The sequence below is a fragment of the Scyliorhinus canicula genome, chromosome 2 (assembly GCF_902713615.1).
Source record: "Scyliorhinus canicula chromosome 2, sScyCan1.1, whole genome shotgun sequence".
Taxonomy (NCBI): domain Eukaryota; kingdom Metazoa; phylum Chordata; class Chondrichthyes; order Carcharhiniformes; family Scyliorhinidae; genus Scyliorhinus; species Scyliorhinus canicula.
Genome location: NC_052147.1, coordinates 189,702,591 through 189,727,917, shown reverse-complemented (window position 1 = coordinate 189,727,917; position 25,327 = coordinate 189,702,591). Strand labels below are relative to the sequence as shown.

The window sequence follows — 25,327 nt, the reverse complement described above, 5'->3', positions numbered from 1 at the left end:
TTTTTACGAAAATGACCATGTTTAATACAACTCAATTGTGCAAATCCAGTAACTAATGAGTAGTTTTATTTGAAAAGAAGTAAACTGTGTTCAAGACTACAGGTAAAGGTCAGCTGAACTTTATTAGTAATCCTACCCAGGATTGAGCACAGAATCTAGGCCCACACTTCAATCCAGTCCTGTGGGAGTGCTGCACCATCGGAAGTGCCATCTATCGGATAAAAGAAGCTTAAATTGGGCCTCAAGTGGACTCTCGGTTGAATGTAAAAAGTCCCACAGCACTATTTCAAAGAGGAACAAGAGGACCATCCACACCCCATGAAAGTTTCTTGATCAAATGTCCCTCAACCAAAATCACAAAAACAGATAACCTGGTTGTTGCTGTTTGTGGGAGTTTACTGTGTGCAACTTAGCTGCCAGATTTCCTTCATTAAACAGTAATTATGCATTACAGTGGCTGTGAAATGCTTGGAGATATCCTGTGGTTGTGTATAGTGCAATAGAAATACAAGTCATTTATTATTGAAGTTTAAATGAAGGAGTATTGATGAATATTGGTTAACGAGTCTGCTATCTTTATGTGTGATACATTGTTAGCCTTGTATCTTTGTCCCCAGGCAGCAACTGTCCATTGCTCAGATCTGAATGTGAGGGTTTTTTGACCATTACTTAAAAGCAGGTCAGTAGAGGAGAGATAAGGTATAGAATTGCTAGGATTAGTAGACCACCCAATTCTGTCAGGTTTAATCAGCAGAGGTTTAGAAGTAGAGCGAGAGGGATAACTAACTCTTGAGGTTTGGATATGACAGTATTGCTGCAGCGATGATTCATCTCGGCCACGCCGCACATTGAGATGCAGTTTGACAAATTTTGGCACCCCAGCAGGCTGGCAGGGGTACTGACATGGCTCCAGGCTGGCAGTGCCAAGGTGCCCATGTGCCAGGTTGCCCATGCCATGGATAGGGCACAGGGTTGCCCGGCCCTTAAGAGGTGAGGTAAGGGGGACTTGAGGATTCCTAAAGAGGTAAGTTGGGGCAGTGGGGTCTGGATGCCACAATGGAGGAGCAGAGGGGTCAAAAGATCGGGATAGCAAGATATCCCTGTTCTTGGACTCGAATCCTCTCACTGTAAAGGCCAACATACCATCTGTCTTCTTCACTGCGCGCTGTACCCGCACGCTTACTTTCAGTGACTGGTGTGCAAGGACACACAGGTCCCATTGCACATTCCCCTCTCTCTATAGCCATTCAGAAAATAATCTTTTTTGAAATTCTTTTTGCATGATGTGGGCTTCGCTGGCTCGGACAACTTTGTTGCCCATCCAAAATTGCCCTTGAGAAGGTGGTGGTGAGCTTCCTTCTTGAACCGCTGCAGTCCATGTGCTGTAGGTATACCCACTGTGCTATTAGGGACGCAGTTCCAGGATTTTGACCCAGTGGCTGTGAAGGAACGATGATATATTTCCAAGTCAGGATGGTGAATGACTTGGAGGAAAACTTTGAGGTGGTGGTGTTCCTTTGTATCTGCTGCCCTTGTCCTTCTGGATAGTAATGGTCCTGGATTTGGAAGGTGCTGCTTTGGTGAGTTCCTGCAGTGCATCTTGTAAACAGAAGACACAGCTGCTACCCTGCGTCAGTCATGGAGGGAGTGAATTGTTGCCAATCAGCTGCTTTGTCCTGGATGGTGTTGAGATTCTTGAATGTTGTTGGAGCTGCGCTCAAACAACAGGTAAGTGAGGAGTATTCCATCACACTCCTGACTTGTGCCAAGTAGGTGGTGGACAGGCTTTGGGGAATCAGGAGGTGACTTATTCACCACAGTATTCCTATTTTCAGACCGACTCTTGTAGCCACAGTATTAATATGGCTAGTCCAGTTCAGTTTCTGGTCAAGGTAACTCCTAGGATGTTGATAGTGGGGGATTCAGTGAAGGTAAATGAAAAAATGAAAAATGAAAATCGCTTATTGTCACAAATAGGCTTCAAATGAAGTTACTGTGAAAAGCCCCTAGTCGCCACATTCCGGCGCCTGTTAATTAGGGCAGCACGATAGCATTGTGGATAGCACAATCGCTTCACAGCTCCAGGGTCCCAGGTTCGATTCCGGCTTGGGTCACTGTCTGTGTGGAGTTGGCACATCCTCCCCGTGTGTGCGTGGGTTTCCTCCGGGTGCTCCGGTTTCCTCCCACAGTCCAAAGATGTGCAGGGTAGGTTGATTGGCCATGCTAAATTGCCCTTAGTGTCCAAAATTGCCCTTCGTGTTGGGTGGGGTACTGGGTTATGGGGATAGGGTGGAGGTGTTGACCTTGGGTAGGATGCTCTTTCCAAGAGCCGGTACAGACTCGATGGGCCGAATGGCCTCCTTCCGCACTGTAAATTCTATGTATCTATGTATCTATGTCACACTCAATGAAAAGCTGCCTTGATGTTAAGAGCAGTCACTCTCACCTCACCTCTGGCATTCATCTCTTTTATCCATGTTTGACCCAAGGTAAAACGAGGTCAGGAGCTGAGTGACCCTGTGGAACCCACTCTGAGCGTCAATGGACAGGTTATTGCTGAGTAAGTGCAGCTTGATGGCCCTTTCGATGACCTGTCATCATTTTACTGTTTAATGGTTTCCTGTTCTTGCTACCAAAGTGGATAACCTCACCTTTACCCACATTATGCTGCATCTGGCATGCATTTGCCCACTTACTCAACTTGTCCAACTCAACTGAAGCATTCCTGCATCCTCCTCACGGCTCACCCTCCTCCACAACTTTGTGTAATCTGCAAATTTGGAGATATTACATTTAGTTTCCTCACCTAAATCATTTATATACATTACAAATAGCTGGGCTCCCAGCACCGATCCCTGCTGTACCCCACTGTCCCCCACGAGTCACTGCCTGCCACTTGGAAAAAGGCCCATTCATTCCTACTTTTTGTTTCCTCTCTGCCAACAAGTTTTCTGTTCATCTCAATACACTACCCCCAATCCTATGCATTTTAATTTTACATGCAAATCTTTTATGTGGGAACTTATCAAAAGCCTTCTGAAAATGCAAATAAACCACATCCACTGACTCACCCTCATCATCTCTACTAGTTAAATCCTCAAGGAATTCCAGTAGATTTGTCGAGCATGATTTCCCTTCGTAAATCCATGCTGACTCTATCAGATCCTTCCACTATTTTCCAAGTGCCCTGCTATTAAATCATTTATAGTGGACTCTCATATTTTCCCCACTACTGCAGTCAGACTAACAGACTATGATTCTCTGTTTTCTCTCTACCTTCCTTTTTCAATAGTGGGATTATATTAACTACCTTCCAATTCTTAGGAACCGTTCTAAAGTCCATAGAATCTCGGAAGATGACCACCAATGCATCCACTATTTCTAGGGCTATCTCTGTAAGCACTCTGGGATGTAGATTATCAGGCCCTGGGGATTTATCGTTTTCATTTCCATCAATTTATCCAACACCATCTCCTACTAATACTGATTTCCTTCAGTTCCTCCTTTTCATTAAACCTTGTGTTCCCAACATTTTTGATACATCATTTGTGTCCTCCTTTGAGAAGACAGGACCAAAGTATGTGTTTAGTTGGTCAGCCATTTCTTTGTTCCCCATTATAAATTCCCTGTTTAGACTGTAAGGGACCTACATTTGTCTTCACCAATCTTTTTTGCTTCACATAACTATAGAAGCTTTTACAGTCAGTTTATATTTTTCCTGAAATCTTACTGTTATACTATATTTCCCCCCTTCTTAATCAATCCCTTGGTCCTTTGTGGAATTCTAAATTGCTCCCAATTCTCAGATCTGCTGATTTTTCTGGCCAATTTGCATGCCTCTTCCTTGGATTTAATACTGTCTCCAATTTCCCTTGTAAGCCATGGTTTGACACCCTTCCCCATTTTATTTTTTGTGCCAAACAGGAATGAATAATTTTTGCAATTCACCCATGTGCTCTTTGAATTACCATTCCTATCCACCATCCCTTTAAGTAACATTCCCCAATTCATCATAGTCAACACGCGCCGAAAGTCATCCGAGTTTCCTTTAGTCAGATTCAGGACCCTAGTCTCAGAATTAACTACATCACTCTCCATTTGGTTGAAGAATTCTATCAAATTATGGTCGGTCATCCCCAAAAGATCTTGCACAACTACATTGCCCAGTATTCCCTTCAGCATTATTTTGGGATGCCAGAGGAAGCAGTGAAGTTTTTGAGAGACAATGAACTGGCAGGAGGGGCAGGACATTGAACTCTGGAGGAAGTGTGAGAAGATGTTGGTTCTTTCTACTTTTTGCTTTATTGTTTTTGGGTCATTGGTCAGGGGAGAACCTCTCTTCTTTGGAATGTTTTTTGGGGGGTGCTGTGGCGGGATGCTGGGGGAACATGGAGGGTGAGTACAACGTTTTCTTATTTCATTATTATTAATGTTGTGAAGGTGTACGAGTGGGGGGAGAGGGAAAGCAGTGGGGGGGTTTGGCAGTTTAGCGTCATGGGCGGGGGCTGCCAGGCTAGCTGGGCTGGCTAGTTAATGGGAGCGCATTGGGGGGTGAGCAGATGGTTTAGTGTACTAGAGGAGAATGAGAGTTTTGTTTGAGGGAGGGGGAAGGGGGTGAGGGGAGTGCTGCTGACAAAGGTGAGGCTGCTGTGATGCAGCAAGAAAGGAGGTGGTGACAGTGGACATCCGAAGGAGGACTTGGGGAGGTCGCGTGACACAGACCGGGGGGCTGGCCCAAGAAAGCATATGGTTCATCGGCAGGGGATGAGGGTTGGGTGCCCCACCGACCAAGCTGGTCACATGGAACGTGAGACGGTTGAATGGGCCAGTCAAACAGTCGCATGTATTCATGCATTTGAGGAGTTTAAAGGCGGATGTGGCCTTTCTGCAAGAAACGCATTTGATGACCGGGTTCCAGACTAGGCTAAGGAAAGGGTGGGTAGGGCAAGTCTTCCATTCGGGATTAGAGATGAAGTCGCGGGAGTGGCGGTGCTGATAAACAGGCGGGTAGCATTTAAGGTGGGGAACCTAGTGGCGGTTTTTTGAGGCAGGTTCTTGATGGTGAGGGGAAACTGGAGGGCATGCCAGTGGTCTTTTTGAAGGTTTATGACCCAAATTGGGAAGATGTTGAATTCATGAGGTGGGTGCTGGGGATGACCCCGAACCTGGACTCACACTGGTTGATTATGAGGGGCGGGGGAACTTGATTACGGTCATCGAGCCAGGTTTAGACTGGTCAGGTCCGCCGTCGAGGAGGGTGTCGGCAGTGGCGGTTCCACCCAGCAATCTTCCTACATGTAAAGCAGATCAAAGGCTAGAGGACCAATGTAATGATTACTTCTACTATTAGATTTTAAAAATATATTTTTCAGGACCTGTTCATGAAAATGTAATAATTTATGCACCTGCATCTTCAAGTCTCTTTAGAGCTCCATTGTTTTAACCAGCCACTATTTCAAAACTACCTTTTTCTATCCTTTAAAGGTCTAAGGAGAAGACCTCATCATCGTGTCAGAAATGGGGATGTTGGCTGATGATTGCACAGTGTTCAGAACCATCTGCATCTCCTCAAATGCAGCAAGAACTGACAACATTCAAGCTTGTATGGATAAGCAGAAAGTACCATTCGTATCACACAATGACCACCTCCTAGAAGAGAGAATCTAATCACAGTGGGCTAAACAGCTGGCTTGTAAAGCAGACCAAGGCCAGCAGCGCGGGTTCAATTCATGTACCAGCCTCCCAAACAGGCGCCGAAATGTGGCGACTAGGGGCTTTTCACAGTAACTTCATTTGAAGCCTACTTGTGATAATAAGCGATTTCCATTTCATTTCATTTTTTATTTAATCTCCCTTTGACATTCAATGACATGACCATCCTATGTGCTACATCTGGCTCCAACCAGTGGACATTTTTCACCCTGATTCCCACTGCCATGCTAAGGCTCCTTAATTCCACATTCAATCAAATACTGCGTTGATGCCAAGGGCAGTCACTCTCACCGGGAATTCAGCACTTTTGTCTATTTTTGGACAAAGGCTGTGTAATGAGATCTAGAATTAACTGGATCTAGTGGAATTCAATCGCAGCAGCAAATAAAAAGTTATTGTTGAGTAGGTGCTTAGGTGCTGCCTGATAGTACTGTCATTGAGAGCATCCAGCATTTGGCTAAAGATTGAGAGAAGAGAGTGACAATTGACCGGGCTGGATTTGTCCTGGTTTTTGTCGCCAAGGCATACCTGAGCAATTTTCCACAGAGTTGGGTATATACTACTGTTGTAGCTGTACTGGAACAGCTCGACCAAGGTGTAACTCATTCTGGAGTACAATCTTCAGTACAACAGTACAACAGCCGAGGTGTTGTCAGGACCCATAATCTTTGCCTTCAGCCATTTTTTGATATCACGTCAAGTGAATCGGATTGTCTGAATCATAGGATCATAGAATTTACAGTGCAGAAGGAGGCTATTCGGCCCATCGAGTCTGCACCTTGGAAAGAGCAGCCTACCCAAGCCCACACCTCCACCCTATCCCCGCAGCCCAGCAACCCCACCCAAACGCTTTGGACACTAAGGGCAATTTAGAATGGCCAATCCACCTAACCCGCACATCTTCTGATGGTGGTCAGAAAGAATATGGGCTCTTTGAAAACGGTCATATCAACAATGAATATAAAGAAACGGGTCAAAGTTGAATAATTACTTTGCTTCAGTATTTAGAGTACAGGATGAGGTCAAAGTACCTGACATCCTGAACAAACTAATACTGAACAAGAACATCGTCTCATCAGAATTATAATGAGCAAGTTAACATTAATGGAGAAAATAATAGCATGAACGAGTGACAAATCCCCAGGACCAGGTGGTATCCAAGGGTTTTAAAGGAAGCAGGTGAAAATGTGATAATTACCCTAACTATAATTGTTGAGAATGTCAGGTTGTAAATAGTATTTCTGCTCTCCATACCTTCTAACTTTGTCTTATTTGCTCCTCTGTTTAGCTCACAGGGCTAAATCGCTGGCTTTGAAAGCAGACCAAGACAAGCCAGCAGCACGGTTCAATTCCCGTAACAGCCTCCCCGAACAGGCGCTGGAATGTGGTGACTAGGGGCTTTTCCCAGTAACTTCATTTGAAGCCTACTCGTGACAATAAGCGATTTTAATTTAATTTCATTTTTTTTCTTCTCCCCTTGTGAGGATGTTGACTCACACTGAAGTTGAGGTGCAGTTTCATAATAGCCGTTTTGCATGAATTTGTTTGTATCTGAAAATAAGCTATTTTACCATGGCAGCATCACAGTCAAGTCCAATTATGCCCTCAGCCAAATGTTCTGATATTTGCACTTTCAATAGGAATAACAAGTTAATAACTAGATGTAGATGTAGGAATTTGAGCTTCTTTTTCCCAAGAATGCAGCAGTCAAGTGCAGTATCAACACTGCTGTTCATGTTGAGATTCGCTGAATCAGATAAAGCCACAAGCCAACTTGTGGTCATCTGGGACCAAATATCTTATAACCTATACTCTGTGTATTTGCTGCTGAGCTAGAGAGGGAGCCCCTGACGCAGAACGGGCAATTCTTGCTTGATCCCAAATTTACTCCACAGAAAAGGAACAGGATTAGATTGACCACCCATTTTGCACTCAACCCAGCTTTAGGTTTCATGAAGCCATTAAAATTACCCACAGGATAGTAAATCAACAGAATGACTTACAACCACCTTTCTCCAAATGGCAGAGGCTGACTAATTGCATTTAAATGTAGCTACAATTAGATGCTTAAGGCTGTTAATATTGTTATCTCCTGCTGCGTTGCAGGAGTTCCAGGAATTTCAGCGGCTTTGGGCTGCTAAAAGATGCCTGGATATAGGACACAAATCAGCACACACATAACACTGTAAAATGAAGCCAATTGATATTATACTGTCACACAACATAGTTGTCACATTTTACCACTTCTGTGCTCACCAGTCTGTGATTTCACACCCATTAAAATGAATAGGCAAAAAGATCACAAACAGAATGTACATGCATGTACAGAGCAGAAATTGCTGTCTTGAAACGGAGGTGGATGCTGAGAGCAAAGAGGAACATGATAAATAAATCATGATAGATAATAATAGATAAGGAGGTATATTTCCTTATAGCTACAGCTATAAATTTGCACCATTTCTCTTTTCATTCCCCCCCCCCCCAATTTCAGTGCACACTAAATGATCGGGAATGAAGAGGCAAGTCTAAAGTTAGTTTGGAATAAAAAGTCCTATCTCTTGGTCTTAAAGTTGGCACGGTCTGTTAAGCAGAGATTGGCATCAGATTGATGTAAGTAGCTGATAAAAATCTGCCATTTCCCATTGAAGAAAAAAAATGAAGCATATGCGTCAAACTGGTAATTTAGTAGCCTCTTGAGCACAATTGACTGGACAATACTACACATGAATCCCAGGAGGTTCAATACAGTGCAGATTATTTTAATTGATTCTAAATATGATATTTACTGTGACCCTAGGCTAAGCAAAACAGAGACAAGATTGGAAGGAAAAATGGATAAATATGTTTTTCTGTAAATTAAAAAATACATTCTAAGAAAGGTACAGGTGGATTATTTTGTCTAAAACTAATAATGGAGCAGCATAGGTTAAGAATCAAACTGACGTACAGGTACAAGGACAGGGACAGCACTGAATCCAGGAACTGGCTTTGTTCTACTGATGTACATTGCATAATCGCAGGAAGCTAAGGTGCAAAATAAGTTACCACTATTTGTTTCCGAGGAACCTCTTCACATCAACGTCCTCAGGAAATAAATGTTTGGAGGAAAAATCTTCCTTTTCTTCGTTACACTTGCAGAAGTCTATCGCAGTTATATCTTGTGCTATGAAATATTGAGTGCAATAACAATGTTACGTTAACGATTTGAGAGATTTTTATTCCTATAAATAATATTCCACCAATGCACAATGTCCTGAGAAAATATGACAGGACTGGACTGGTTGTGTGGAGATCTACACTTCTTTAATGTCAAAGGATATAAACTCCAGATTTCCTTTTTTGATAAAACTTCTGAGAGTTTTAAATAAACCAGGCAATAAGTTCATTAAAATACTGTACAGAAGAATTTCATTAAACATATTAACCAGCTGATTAAAAACAGCACAGATAAATGTCTGCCCCCAATGGTTTTCTAATCATGCACACAGCAAATGAATTCATGCAAAAGTGATTGGTATGGCTTCAGTGTGATATTTATCAGCAAAATGGTAAGTGTTAATAATACTGCTAAAGATTTTACTTCCACATTTTGAATGCTTTCCCATAAATTATACAAAATACTGTATGCTATACAAAATCCAACAGATGTATTGGATCATGTTTATTGCAATCCTCAGACTTCTAACAACTGATAACTGGGAAAAAAATAATAATTTGCAGTTAGAAAGCTGAAGGCAGAGATTAATTCAATACGGGACCCATATGGCTAGCCGTCTGGGAATTCACAGCCTTACTTCAGGGATATTTGAAACACATCAGCCAAATTGCATGAAGAAGTCATGTGTAATCAAAAGAAAAATATGAGACTTGTCCATAAGGAAAGCTGAGATTTAATGAAAACAATGGCTCGTGCTTTGACTGTAAATTGGTTCAGGGGAAACTAAAGCACAATGCGCGATCCCAAGAATGAGAGCTAGTGATCAAGTTACATTTCACAGGAGGCAATATGCATACAGTTACAGCACACCTCTCCAGCTAGTGTTACTTGGTTGAAACGATGTTTGCAATGTTGGTCTCTAGTGGCCCTCATCATGGCAAATGGGGCAATTCAACTAGATTTTGCCTCAAGAGCAGAATATTTATAAATAGACATTGTATCAGGTGGACCGTGCTCTTGCTCTTCCTCCGTTAGACTCTGAACTGTACACCTCTCCCTCAAGTATTATGCTGATCTGTCAGACCTGAATGTGTTAATGTAATCGTGATTTGAATAATAACATGTTCTATGTCTATTACGTACAAATCACTAAATATCGTGATGCAAGGTAAAATAATAAACCGCTAAAGGGCTGTAAAGTTCATTTCGTAATGTGTTCACAGCGTCAAACGGTAGTTCGGAAATGTTCTTGCCTTGATCTGTGTGAAACTCTTTTAACTGCACCGATCTCCCAATCGTTCTTATGAATGCTGTTGCAGCTGCCTGCTGGTTGGATGAGGTTTGCTATGAGCAGGGCTCTGTGAGGCTGAGTCAGTAATGTGTAGAAGCAGCATGTGACATATGTACTTCTCCGACAGCTTTCAGTATTAGGCTAGTGGCTTTCTGCCATTGGCCCAGTGCGATGGACCAGCAGCGCTTTGTGGTGTATAATATTATGCCTGTGAGAGACTGAGACTTAGGATTCTCATTCGTGCAGCAGAAATGCAAAGAGATTGGGCACACTGCTTTAAGCAGGACGAATCAGCTGTAGACTGAAAAGCTGACTAGCTAATGCCTCATTTGCTTATGCTGATGTGCCAGTGTGAAACAAGAGAAAAGGGGAGCGGCTTTCATTGAGTGCTGTGTGTTCCCAGCTCAGATCATCAGGAGGCTTCTCGTTTGCAGTCCACTTGAACTGTATGCACTGTGTGCATGGGGAGCTACAGCATCATATGGCGTGCTACTATATTGTCATCAGCTCCACACACCTTAGCAATGGCCATTTCAGAAACATCAAGGGAGTTTTTCGGGGCCCACTCTGCAAGAATGGAAACAAGACACTGGTATTTAGCTTATTTTACGCTTATTGCAGAAAGTTGATTAATCGCTGACAGTTTAAAGTTTATTTGCTGATCTAGTTGTTAAAAAAAAAGTCAGTATATAGTGATAAAAACATAAATGTATTTGTGTGCTTGGTGAAATTTAAACCTGTGCATGACTATTTATTTTTCATTTTTCTCAGTACTTTTTGGGTTAATGAAGTAAAAAGAATGATGATGTACATATTGATTACTTGCAATGACTGAATATATCAATAGATTGTGGCAATCAAATATAATACATAGTCGCTTAGAAATGCTAGTAATATGCAGCAAAATGTAACTACATGTCATTCTCTTGTTTGGAATTCACTGAATCACTCTCACTTTAGTGCTTTCTGAGTTCTCCAAATCTACGACCACCTGTCATGATTGCAGGATTCCGACAATTTTATAGCAGGGCTTGTGTTTAACAATTTGTTATTTTATTGTCAACTAAATAGCAACAATGCTTAATTCATACCGATATTTCTTGTTATTTTCATCTCATCTCATCCTTAATCCTCCAATTTGTTGCCATTAGTAGGCTGCCTGTCAACAGCAGTATGAAATTAGTGCAAGTTGCCAACATCTTATCTGCTCGATTGCTGCCTGTTCTAAATTTATTTCATCCTAATTACGAGATGAACTGCAAAGGAATGAGAGGTGAAAGTGAAAAGCTCCTGGTGATAGCATGAACAAGGAATAATCAGCAGGGAAATCTGATAGCATTCTCTTAGAAACAGCTTTCAGGAAGATTTTGTCTCCTAATATGTGTCACAGTACCAGGGTTAGTCAGTTCAGTTTGGTGGAATCTCATGCTGCCTTTTTCATAAGCATACAATACTGTACTCATTTGGCAGTTTAATAAAGTTATGCATCGCTTTGTATTGAAAGAGCAGCTCAAGACAGTTGATCTTAGTTTCACTGCAATTTCTTAACGTAGAATAAGATTAGCAAATTAACAAACTAGCTTCCACGTTCAGTTGACAATTTGTTTCTGGCAGAACCAATATTAAGCCAAAAGCTAAACATGGATATGCTGGGAATTATTTTTGCCTATAATTTCCCCCACCCAGGAGTTTACTTTAAACTTAGAAATGCTAAAAGATTGATAAGCAGTACTAACATTAAAGCTAAAGTTATTCATCAGCATGGAAACTACAAGATAGAACAGAACTTCTATGAAGCTTTCAAATTATTTTCTTTGCAAGAATAGCATTTAATTAATGATAAGACTGATGAATAATAAAAGGATAAGCTATCTAAGGGCTAGGAAATTGAGTTCCTCACTGCATAGGAGCTGCAGAGCAGCTTATTCACAGCTACCAATTGTTTCATTCGCCCTCAGCCAGTGTTTAGATGTTATTAGCTCATGTACCAGAGGATAAACAAAGGAAAAGTAGATGGACAAACCATTGTCATTGTAGTACAGTGAATTGGTTCTTTAAACTACACACTTAAGCCAATAACTCAACAGTACAAGTTTTGAAAACATACCAGGAAATAAATAGCCTAGAGTATGGAACATCTTGAGAAACAGAAGGTATGAACATTTTCTAAGCTTTCAATGATTGTGGGTCAGCGGCATGATTAATAATGACCAGTGAATCAAGATACATTGTAATTAAAGATTTCAGTAATCAAATATGTTACCTGTATATTCCTGGAACTCGTTGCCTAATAGGCTGATGAAAGCAGAGATAATAAATTATTTCAAAAGGAAATTGGATGGACACTTGAGGAAAATAAACTTGTCAGAACAGAGGGATAGCATGGGGGAATGAGGTTGATTGTATTGCTCGACAGAAAACCAGCATGGACTTCATGGGCTGAATGCCCTCCTTCTGTAGTGCAATGCCTATGTGACTCTAACAAAGCTATAACTTAAAAGGATGCATATACCGTTCCTGGATTGGATGAAATTGAATATATCAAATCCAAATATGAATTGTTCGAACGCTAGAAGATCTTACACAAAAATATATCCTGATATAAATCCTGATTATGCATGGAAATTTTAAATGGCAAAAAAAGTGCCAAAGATGAATGCTAAAAAGATTACAAGTGCACATCTTCAGAATAATGATGAATAAATCTGCAAATTGCCAAAGCTGAGAACTAAGGCATTAAACAACTCTGAATCTATACTTTGGCCTCTGTAACCTCTGTAACCTTTAGAAGACGCAAATTTGTTCGAACCAGAAGAAGGAAAAGAAAATGGAGTGTTGACTTTTATCCCTGTTGGACGGGGAGGAAGAATGGAATACAGAGGAAGTTGTCCTTCATTGAGACTTCCCCTGCAATACTGTCTTCAGCTTTGGGCACTGCATCTCAACGGGGTAATGCAGATCTCAGACTCTCCAGAATGCATAAAGGGTTAAATTATAAACTCTACTTGAATTCATTTGGGTTTAGATGATTGAAAGGCAAACTATTTGAGGTGTATAACATGATACAAGAAGTTGATAAGATAAATACAGAGAAGCTATTTCGTCCGCTGAGGTAATCTAAAACAAGGTAGCAAAATCTTAAATTTCCAGTTAAATCATTTAAGAGTGAAATTAGGAAGCCCTTTTTTACATTAAAGATTTGTGCAAATCTGGAACTTGTTGCCCAAAGGACGATGGTGTTGGGCAAATTGCACTTTCAAAACTGAGATTGAGAGAGTTTTCCAGGAAAGGATCTGGAACCCAGGTGGGTAAATGGAATTGAGGTGCAAATTAACAACCATCTGGTTGAATAGCAAAATAGATTTGAGGGGCTCAATGGCCGACTTGTGCTCCTATTCTCAGAAGAACACCATAATTTCCAGAGTATTATCATCAAGGCAGACAGTGTACCATTATTTTGAGTAGAATTGTCATTTTAGCCAGTTTTGTGTTATAAATGCAGTTGCGATTTGTCATCTTGAGGTTTCCATTCATTATGTGAATATTAAACAATTCTGATATGGTCGGAAGTATTTGCAATTATATTTTTTCATAAAGGTATAATACTTGAAAGCATTCCAGAACAGATGTTTAATACACTGGGAAGGCTCTGCGTTTTAATGTTGTTTTGATATTGCACAAAAGACTTGTATCAGCTTCATTAGGTCAAAAGGGTTTGAGGCATAAATTCTATGGAAGAGATAAGATTTAACATCTAGTTATTTAATTATTTGTGTGCACTGGTGAATGAATAAACATTTAACATTTACATAATGCACCTACACTATAATTATTTTCATTAAAAATGAACCGAGAAAGGGAGTCATGATTTGAAAACAGAAGCCTGTACTTTGAAAAGTGACCAGACTGTGGCAGCAGTTAGCAAGATGAGATGCCTTTTGTGGCCAAACAGAACATTTTAAAAACAGCGCAAGACACAGTCTGCTAAATGGTATTTTTCATGTGCTGCAATAATGCACATTGAATCCTATCTCGATTGCAGAGTGCACACTCAGCCAGTGCTTTTAGTAATGATTACCACTGTATCTGGCATGCTTCAACAATCTATATATAGAGTTTATTCAACGGGTTTTATCATTGAATGTAAAATTGCAGAGGAGAATCTGCAAAATGTGTTCCTTTAAAAAAACACAGCATTGATATGTGGCTCATTAACTGAGTTATTTGAGAGGCCTATCTCCGTTAGAAGATTGTACATTCTAGGACAGGGCCATTCATAATAATTTATGCCAATTGAATGAATCTTGTAAGTTCTACTTTGAGTTGCTAGATTGTGCACTACAGAGAAATGTGTCTCGTCGTCCTGAAAAAAGGCGAAAACTAAGATTGGCCAACTCATCTTGCTCAAAAGATTGGTGTGTATATATTTATTCTAGTAAATTGTGCAACCTAAACTATCCTTTTCTCGCATTTGGAGGAACATTCAAGAATTCCAGAGACCAAGGAAAGATGAAACGAGGGGAAATGAAAGGGAACAGCCTGATGCTAATACCTATCATTTTCCTGCTTTAAACTGTTTATGATAAATGTATACTCCAACGTGGCCCTTCTGAGATACATAGAACATACAGTGCAGAAGGAGGCCATTCAGTCCATTGAGCCTGCAACGACCCACTTCAGCCCTCACTTCCACCCTATCCCCCTAACCCCTCCAAACTTTTTTAACACTGTAAGTTACTGATGAAATTACTGTTCCGGCGCCTGTTCGGGTACACAAAGGGAGAATTCAGAATGTCCAATTCACCTAACAAGCACGTCTTTCGGGACTTGTGGGAGGAAACCGGAACACACGGAGACGGAGGAAACACATGCAGACATGGGGAGAACGTGTAGACTCCTCACAGACAGTGACCCAAGCCAGGAATCGAACCTGGGACCCTGGTGCTGTGAAGCAACAGTGCTAACTGGTGTGCTACCATGCCGCCCTTGGATCTCAGCCAGTGAGGGAGAGACCTACATCCAAGCGGAGTGAGTTGGGTGACTCGCGATTGACCCAGCGCCCGCATGCTGCCCAATTTAGGGCACGTTGTTGAGTCACACGCTGCTCCTGGATCTGCGCTGGGTGCAACAGGGAAGCTCAATCATGGGCAAAAACTAAACTCTAGACTCCCTCATTACTCTCTGCTGGGTTCCCAACGCTGCCTAACTCCCAGTCACGCCCCCTGCCGCTGACCATGGAATACCACTAAAGCATTACTTAAGTTAAGGTGTGACAGCCTCCTGATAAAAGTATACAGGAGGATCTCATGTAAAAGTTCCCTTTTTTTTGCATTCTTTTCCTATGAAGTGAGACAAATAAAATATTTCAAGATTCATATATCAGTTAATGGAAAAGCTAAATAATAATCATGCCCAACACTGCTTCTATAGTTGAGTTTTTCCATCTGAAGTAATTACATTTACATGATATCTATTTTCTTGAAAGAGAAGAGCTAGAGACTGGCTGGCACCTGTTATTGCTACGCTTGACTTCATACTTTCTTCCCCTTTGGAGAATGGTGTCGGGTCTTTGAAAGTCTTTCCGAGTTGATCACCTGTTTTAGGCCACATTAATATTCCTTCCATGGCCACCTACGTCGCTAAGTGAGTTTGAACTCAGGATCTTCCACCTGAGCAAACCAGGACCCACATAAGAACAACTCTTCCAAACAAATTTTGTGAAGAGTCCAGAATGGATACAAGCACTGCTTTAAATAACTAGACATAACAATATCAGTACAAATCACTTTAAATTCAGTGGAACAATCCCTTCAAGGCTGCTTTAGTCAGAAAGTCAAAGTGCCTGTGATGGATGTGGCAGATTCTACAAGTTGCTGCATAATCTTTTTCTAAATGTGGAATAAACTAAATCCATCTTGATACAGGTTTTAATAATCTTAAATAACATCTGTCCATCATTTAATTTATTCAGCATTAATTACAGTTGTATACTCTTACACAAGCAGTAAGACCCAACATGGATTTCTGAATTAACGAAGACCAAATATTGAAGTTCAAATGAGTGAATAAAAATGAGCTATGCAAAATGAAGGTAGCTCCATCTTCTATGCTCTTCTTTAGTACATTAGGAAGCTGCATTAATGCTATTTGCAAGAAATATATTAGAACAATTAAATCAACTTTTAAGGAAACATTCACATTGGTGTGTGGATTATGTATGTTTAAATCAGTATGCTTGATTTAAAAAAAAATGTCTTATTCTCTTTAAATTTTAGGTCATCCTCCTATGTTGTACCTTTTGTTCAAAGTGAGTTTTAGACACTCAAATGTAATGGCAATACATACTGGGTTAGGGCCATCGGACCATAAGACCATAGGAGCAGAATTAGGCCACTCGGCCCATCGAGTCTGCCCTGCATTCAACCATGGCTGATATTTTTCTCAAACCATTCTCCTACCTTCTCCCCATAGCCCTGATTCTCTTATTGATCAAGAAACTATATATCTCTGTCTTCGAGACACTCAGTGATTTGGCCTCCACAGCCTTCTGCGGCAAAGAGTTCCACAGATTCACCACCCTCTGGCTGAAGAAATTCCTTCTCACCTCTGTTTTAAAGTTTTGTCCCTTTAGTCTGAGATTGTTCTCTCTGGTTGTAGTTTTTCCTACAAGTGGAAACTTCCTCTCCACGTCCACTCTATCCAGGCCTCACAGTATCCTATATGTTTCAATAAGATCCCCCCTCATCCTTTTAAACTCCAATGCGTACAGACCCAGAGTCCTCAACTGTTCCTCATACGGCAAGCTTTTCATTTAAGGGATCATTCTTGTCAACCTCTGAACCCTTTTCAAGGCCAACACATCCTTCCTTAGATACAGGGCCCAAAACTGCTCAGAATACTCCAAATGGAGTCTGACCAGAGTCTTATACAGCTTCAGATGTACATCCCTGGTCTTGTAGCCTCGCCCTCTTGACATGAATGTTAACATTGCATTTGCCTTCCTAACTGCTGACTGAACTTGCACATTAATCTTAAGAGCATCTTGAATAAGGATTCCCAAATCATAGACAGATAGAATTCACAGTGCAGAAGATAGCCATTCGGTCCATCGAGTCTGCACCAGCTCTTGGAAAGAGCACCTGACTTAAGCTCATTCTTCCACACTATCCCCGTAACCCAGTAACCACTCCTAGCCTTTTTTGGACACTAAGGGAAATTTATCATGGCCAATCTCCCTAACCTGCACATCTTTGGACTGTGGGAGGAAACTGGAGCACCCGGAGGAAACCCACGGAGACACGGGGAGAACATGCAGACTCCACACAGACAGTGACCCAAGTCGGGAATGGAACCTGGGACCCTGGAGCTGTGAAGCAAGTGTGCTAGCCACTGTGCTTCCATGCTGCCCTGTGTGTTTCTGATTTCCTAAGCATTTCCTCATTTAGTAAATAGCCTATGCTTCCATTCCTCCTTCAAAAGTGCATAACCTCACACTTTCCCACATTGTATTCTGTCTGCCACTTCTTTGCCCACTCTCCTAGCCTGTCCAAGTCCTTCTGCAGCCCCCCTGCATCCTCAATACTACCTGTCCCTCTACATATTTTGTATCTTCTGCAAACTTAGCAACAGTGCCTTCAGTTCCTTCTTCCAGATCATTAATGCATATTGTGAAAAGTTGTGGTACAGACCACTGAGGCACACCCCTAGTCACTGGCTGAAACCTGAAAAAGACTCCTTTAGCCCCACTCTCCATCTTTAGCCAGTCAGCCAATCCTCTAACAATGGCAGGATCCTCCCTTTAACACCATGGGCTCTTGACGTATTTGACAATTTCCCATGCAGCACCTTTTCAAAGGCCTTCTGGAAATCTAAATAAATCACGTCCTCTGGTTTTCCTTTGTCTAACTTCTTTGTTACCTCCTCAAAGAACTCTAACAGATTTGTCAGACATGACCTCCCCTTGACGAAGATGTGCTGACTCAGTCCTATTTTACCATGCACTTCCAAGTATTCCGTGATGTCATGTTTAATAATGGACTCTAAAATCTCACCAATGACCGAAGTCAGGCTAACCGGCCTATAATTTCCCGTCTTCTGTCTCCCTCCCTTCTTAAACAGCGGTATTACGTTAGCCAATTTCCAGTCCTCTAGGACCCTTCCTGCCTCCAGTGATTCCTGAAAGATCACCACCAATGCCTCCACAAACCCCTTGTGGTAGTCACCGCTAGTAGTATATTACATGTATTACGGCACTGCCTGTATAGTAGAGGTACATGGGTAAATCCCTGCCTGCTGGCTCTGCCCAGTAGGCGAAGTATAAATGTGTGTGCTCTCCGATGCTGAAGCCATTCTGGTTCCAGCTACAGTAGGCACCACATCTTGCTCAATAAAGCCTCGATGATTCCACTACTCTCGTCTTTGTAATAATTGATAGTGCATCAATTTATTGAGCAAGATTTTTTTAAAGTGATGGATCTCCACATCAAGCCTGATCACCTGCAGCTGAGCCCTCAAGCAGCCAATGCTATGCCTGCCTTTGACCACTGTCTAGCCTGCTTTGAAAGCTACCTCCGAGCAGCCGCTGAGGAAACCTCGGACTCGCAGAAGCTCCAGGTCCTCTATTCACGGGTGAGCCCTGACATTTTTCCTCTCATCCGGGATGCGCCCACCTACTTCGAAGCAATGGACCTCCTGAAAGGACATTATGTCGGCCAGTCAATCAAGTTTATGCCAGGCACCTCCGGTCACGAGACAGCAACTCCCCGGAGGGTCTCTGGACGATTTCTGGCATGTCCTGCACATCCTAGGTAGGAACTGTGACTGCCAGGCAGTTTCGGCAGTCCAGCACACAGAACGTTTAATGAGAAACGCTTATGTTACGGGCATCAAGTCTGCGTATGTCCGCCAGTGGCAACTGGAAGCGGGTACGCTTGATCTTGCGGGAACTAGGCAGCTCACTAATTCATTAGAAGTGGCCTCCCATAACGTCCAGTCCTACGCCCCTGACCGCGCAGCACCTTTGTGGGCATCATGAGCCCCACCAGCCGCCGACTCCAGCTCACCGCAAGCCTGCACCGCGCGGCAGCCAACCAACTCTGGGGGGCCCAAGTACTATTTTTGCGGGCAAAACAAACACCCCAGGCAGCGCTGCCCAGCGCGGAGCGTGACCTGCAACGGCTGTGGGAAAAGGGACACTTTGTTTCTGTTTGCTAGGCCCGGTCGGTCGCCACTGTTTCTAGGCCCGGCTTTCCTACACCCCCCACGTGTGACCCAGGTGCGCCGTTATTTTCTCCTTCGCAAGCCACGTGGAGCCCATGGGCGCTGCCATCTTCTTCACCGCAAGCCATGTGCAGGCCATGGGCGGCACCAACTTTGATGCCACCCGCCATGTGACCTCCGTGGGCATCTCCATCTTCGGCGCCATTTTGGACAGCGCCTCAGCATGGACTTCAAAGGGTCCCTCCCCTCCACCAACTGCAACACGTACTTTCTGAACGTGATTGACGAGTACTCCCGGTTCCCTTTCGCCATCCCATGCCCCGATATGAATTCTGCCACGGTAATTAAAGCCCTCCACAGCATCTTCACTCTGTTCGGTTTTCCCACCTACGCCCACAGCGAATGGGGATCCTCTTTTATGAGCTATGAGCTGCGTCAGTTGCTGCTCAGCAAAGGCATTGCCTCGAGCAGGATGACCAGCTACAACCCCCGGGGAAACGGGCAGGTCGAGAGGGAGAACGGGACGGTCTGGAAGGCCGTCCTGCTGGCCCTGTGGTCTAAACATCTCCAGGTCTCCCGTTGGCAGGAGGTCCTCCCCTACGCACTCCACTCCATCCGATCGCTCTTCTGCACCGCAACTAACGAATCCCCTTATGAACGTGTGTTTGCCTTCCCAGGAGGTCCACCTCCGGGGTCTTGCTCCCAACATGGCTGACATTTCCTGGACCCGTCCTCCTTCGGAAGCATACCGGACCCATAAGTCGGACCCCTTGGTCAAAAAAGTCCACCTCCTACATGCAAACCCGCAGTACGCCTACATGGTACACCCCAACGGGTGCCAGGACACAGTCTCCCTCCGGGACTGGTACCCGCTGGATCCCCACCCACGACCTGCGACCTGAAACTGTCCCCCCACCCCGGTTGCCTCATTCACCCCTATGCCACTCACCCTTCCTCCAGCGAACCTCACCCCTACCCCGGTTTAGGATGTAGGTGATTGTGGGTGCATTGTGGCTCTTGAGGTCTTCCCATGGATGAGTAGCTGTGAAGGTGTCATGGTAAGTATGAGGATTATGGGAGTGGGTGGGAGGGGAAGGCTGTGAAAGATGGGAGGAGAAGACTATGAGGGGCATAGCAGCTTTGAAAACACCTAGGATGTAGTACCTGAGAACTAAGGGCGGCCCTCTACCAGCCCATCTCAGCATTCACCTACCCCCATTCAGAGTTATTTATTTCCGGGGTCGGCAGGTCCGACTCTACCACTCCCTCCCCGGGGCCAATTGGGTTCAACATTGCCCTTTAACCCAAGGCAAGTTTGCTGAGTCAATAAAGTTCCCAACCCGAGGTAGCCACCTCAGTGACAAAACCCCAGCCCTTCATTGTTGGCTTAACAACTCATCTGAAACACAACACATCATTTCTTCTTTACTAAGTGTCAGGTAGAGCTGTGGTTTGCTGGCCTTTCCCTCTGGCTGGATCCTCCGCTCTAGCCGGTTCCCTGTTGGCGTGCCCCGCAAACAAATGAAATGGCTATTGGCAGGACTGGAAGATCCCATTATGTTTACTGCAGGAAAACCTGCTGGGTGGCCCTGGTTTGATGTTTCTTCAGTAGGTTCTGAACCTATAACCTTTTGACGCACAGGTGAGTACCATCACTTAGCCAAGGCTGGACAGTGAAGCTGGAATTAACTATCATGCTTGAGGCGTATATAGTATTTTGATTGGCTGAATAAACATAGAACATATAACATACAGTGCCATTCGGCTCATCGAGTCTGCGCCAACCCACTTAAGTCCTCACTTCCACCCTATCCCCATAACCCAATAACCCCTCTTAACCTTTTTGGACACTAAGGGCAATTTAGCATGGCCAATCCACCTAACCTGCATGTCTTTGGCCTGTGGGAGGAAACCGGAGCACCCGGAGGAAACCCATGCAGACACGGGGAGAACGTGCAGACTCCGCACAGACAGTGACCCAGCAGGGAATCGAACCTGGGACCCTGACGCTGTGAAGCCACAGTGCTAGCCACGTGTGCTACCGTGTTGCCCAAATATTAGACTTTAAAGATATTAGCATATCTTCGCACAGTTGATAATGCCCTTGCATAACAATCTGTTACCACAGCAGGCAATACACAAGGCCTCAAAGATTGAAGCCTTTGAATGCAAAATCTCCTGTTTAGAGACAAGAGACCAAATAGACCAGTTACTCTGAGTTAGGAAGGCAGAGAAAAGTGACTAAAATTATTCTTTTATTTCAATGATGTGCTCAGATATTCTTTGGAAGGCTATCCTTTAATGGCCAGTCTTGGAGAGCTGTGCAGTAAATATTATTATAAAACATTGTCGTGCTCAAGCTAGATGGAATCCATAACATAAAAAAGGGGAAGACAACAATGGGAAGAAGGCAACCCTTAACAGATTAATAATATATTTGCATGTGTACTTGGGGGAGAATTACAAATATTTATGTTAATTAGAAGTCTCATTTTGTGACCTTTGTGACTCACACAAGTGACCTGTTCTAAGTTCTTCGGCACAATGCAAACATATGTCCATTATTGTTTAATTATTTTAGTTAATTTGACAGATGTGATTATCCTGCATCATGATGCTGTTGTTCTGAAACAGTCAGCAATAACAAAGTATGACCAAACTAAATTCAAACACATAATAAAATGAATGAATTTGGAATAATGACCGTTATGAATTTCTATTTGTAACTGCTGTCATACCACAATTGGTACACAGGCTTCTTTGTTTTTTGAATAGAAATGGATCTTATCCAGATGTGTTCATAAAAGAAGAAAAACAGTGAGAAAAGTTGATAGCTTGTTCATTTTTGAATTTCCTTCAAACATGATCACCTTGATATACTGGTTTTTAAAATCAAAATTGTTCAAAATGAAAGCAGAACATGTTATTCAATTTTAGTATCTGTTTGGAATGAAACTGGTAATCTTTTGAGTGTTTCTGCAGGAATTCTGATTATGATTTAGATTGACCTATTCCACACATGTGGGTGGATCTACCATTTCAATTAGGAAAAAGCTGTTCCCTTTACTAATGACATGGTAAAATATTAGTTCAGCTGCATACAGTTAAATACCTGAATCAGGTTTGATTCATTTTCATGTTAAACTGCATATATGGATGTGGAAGTCACATGGTTGATTCATGCATCTTGTGTTCCACCATACCGCTTTGCCATCATATAATTAAGATGCTGTTTAACATGACCCATTTCATATTCTTCTTCCTCGAACTCGTGGATAATGCAAAGAAATCTCTGCATATTTAACGTCATACCTTTGTTCAAGTGAGGAAACTTTGTTTTACTCTTTTATGCATGTAATACAGGGACCATCGACACTTCAGGTCTGTAATTCACATGAATGTCGACATTGAGATCTTCACTGATGGAAACGATATTGTTGTGACTTGATGTACGTTCAGTACAGCACAGGTCACAGCTGTCACTCCATTGAAATTTTATGGGAGAACATCACAAGGAAATGTCTGATGACAGCGACACCTGCTCCCCTCTTAAGCATTACAGTATTTTTCATTTCATTTGTGAATAAATAACGGCTATAAAATGATTATACTGTAAACAAAGGGTTTTGTTCATTCCACCTCCCACTTTCACCCACATTTAGTGGATCATTTCTAAAGGTGCCGCCCACTTATTGAGGAAGCATGTATCTTCAACTATCTGGGCAGGATTCTTTGTTTGGGAGACTACTCCTGCTAGAGCTGAATTGCACCTGATTTGCGCTCTCACTGGGAGTGCAAATCAGGAAGCGATTCTCAATCCTTAGGGGAGGGGATGGGGTGAGGATAGGGGAGGGGATAGGGTAAGGAGACAGGAGGGGATGAGGTTAGGGAGGCGATGGGGTGAGGGAGGAATGGGGTGAGGGGGAATGGAGTGAGGGGGAATGGGGTGAGGGGGAATGGGGTAAGGGGGGAATGAGGTGAGGGTGGGAATTGTGGAAGGGGGTGGGTTGGGGTGGGGATTGAGGGTGTGGATGGGGCGTAGGAAAGGAGAGGGTATGAGGGGAGGAGAGGGATGAGGTGAAGGTGTGGGAGGGCAGGGGGTGGGGTGAGGTTGGGGGAGAGAGAGAGGATGGGGTGAAGATGGGGCAGTAAAGAGGATGGGGTGAAGGTGTGAAAGTGGGAGGGGATGGGTTGAAGGTTGGGAGGTGGGAGGGATTGGGATAGCAGATAGGATGAGGGAGGGTACTAAGACCCAGGAACCTGAACAGTAAGGTGAACATTGGCTTAATCAAGGTCAAAAAATGTCTGCATGTGGCAGTGAACTATTTCTACAGTTCAGTCCTGTTGGGACAACCAACATATCGGTCCCTGTCCAGGCCAGCCTTTATACTGGATTTTTATGAGATCCAGCTGGACCGACCTCCAACCACTAGCGGGCAAGCTCATATCCTACAGATCCCAGGGGGAGATTAATCAGGGTATCCCCATGGGTCTCATGGGGATTATTACACCTCCCCCACCCCACCGCCCAAGTCCAAAAGTTTCTCCTCTGCCACAAACTGAGGAGGCCTCCTTCACAGCTTTTCACTTGGTTGTGTTTCCACCGGTGGGTCTGGAGCAGCTGGCGTATAACTGTTTGTAGACCCCCTTTTCCGAGATGACCTCCGGAGGGCTATTGCTGGAATTTTGGCCCTGGAAACAATATCGTCTGTTGGTGTGGACGATTCGGTGTCCATCTCCGAGCCCAAGTCATCATCGTCTTGATGGTTTGGGTATCGGTCCACGGTGGTTTTCACGCCTTGGTTAAGGAGTGGTTCCTGAGGAGGTGGAGGTACTAATATACCTGAATGGGTGTCCTTTGAGGTGGGCTCTCGTCTCTTCAGGTGGTTAGCGTGTTACTGCAAGGTCTTCCCTTGGGTCTTGATCTTGTACGATATGGGCTCTGTTTCCCCAGCAAAATCCCTGGGAGCCAGAAAGCACCATCTCCGAAGTTGCAGACATAAACAGTGGTCCCTGGCTGAAAATTCCTCCCTGGCACCCTGTGGTCATGATACTTTTGCTACATGTCTTGCTGCAGCTCAACTTTTCTGCCCAAACTTGGGAGAGTCAGGCTTAATCGGGTTCTGCGGCGCTGGGTGCTAATGCTACCCTGTCGTAGCATACAGCATGGTGCTTTAATGAAAAAAGAAACTCGCCGATCGCGTGTACAGGGAGCTTGTGGTTTCCTTTTGCGTGCCCCTTTTGAATGTTTTTACTGCCCATTCGGCCAAGCTATTTGAGGATGGGTGGTACGGGACGGTCCAGATGTGCCTTATCCTGTTCATATGTGCGAATGTGGAGAATCCCTCGCTCATGAACGGGGTGCCATTATCAGTGACCATCACCTCAGTAATAGAACATAGAACATAGAACATAGAACAGTACAGCACAGAACAGGCCCTTCGGCCCTCAATGTTGTGCCGAGCCATGATCACCCTACTCAAACCCACGTATCCACGCTATACCCGTAACCCAACAACCCCCCCCTTAACCTTACTTTTATTAGGACACTACGGGCAATTTATCATGGCCAATCCACCTAACCCGCACATCTTTGGACTGTGGGAGGAAACCGGAGCACCCGGAGGAAACCCACGCACACAGGGGGAGGACGTGCAGACTCCACACAGACAGTGACCCAGCCGGGAATCGAACCTGGGACCCTGGAGCTGTGAAGCATTTATGCTAACCACCATGCTACCCTGCTGCCCAAAATCTGATGGGTGCTAAACGAGCACCTTAATTTTTCCACGCTGACTTTCGATGTAGTGAAGGTCACCCCATGCACGTCCAGCCACTTAGAATGAGTGTCCAGGGCCAGGCTGAGAATTGTCGCTATCGGCGCGAACCGCGCCACGCCGCTCCAACGCCGGGATGGGATTCTCCGCTCGCGCCATTGGTGCCGACAT

General features: G+C 43.7%; 1 protein-coding gene across 1 annotated transcript in view; it reads left to right on the top strand.

The window, feature by feature from the left end:
• Positions 1-10,361: 10,361 nt before the first annotated feature.
• The window catches only part of znf804a (zinc finger protein 804A), a 460,452-nt gene continuing 445,486 nt past the window's right edge, over positions 10,362-25,327 (top strand). Inside the window, exon 1 of the mRNA XM_038789216.1 lies at positions 10,362-10,752. Within this exon, the coding sequence (XP_038645144.1) occupies positions 10,609-10,752 (144 nt within the window). The 5' untranslated portion in view covers positions 10,362-10,608. The remainder of the gene's footprint in view (positions 10,753-25,327) is intronic.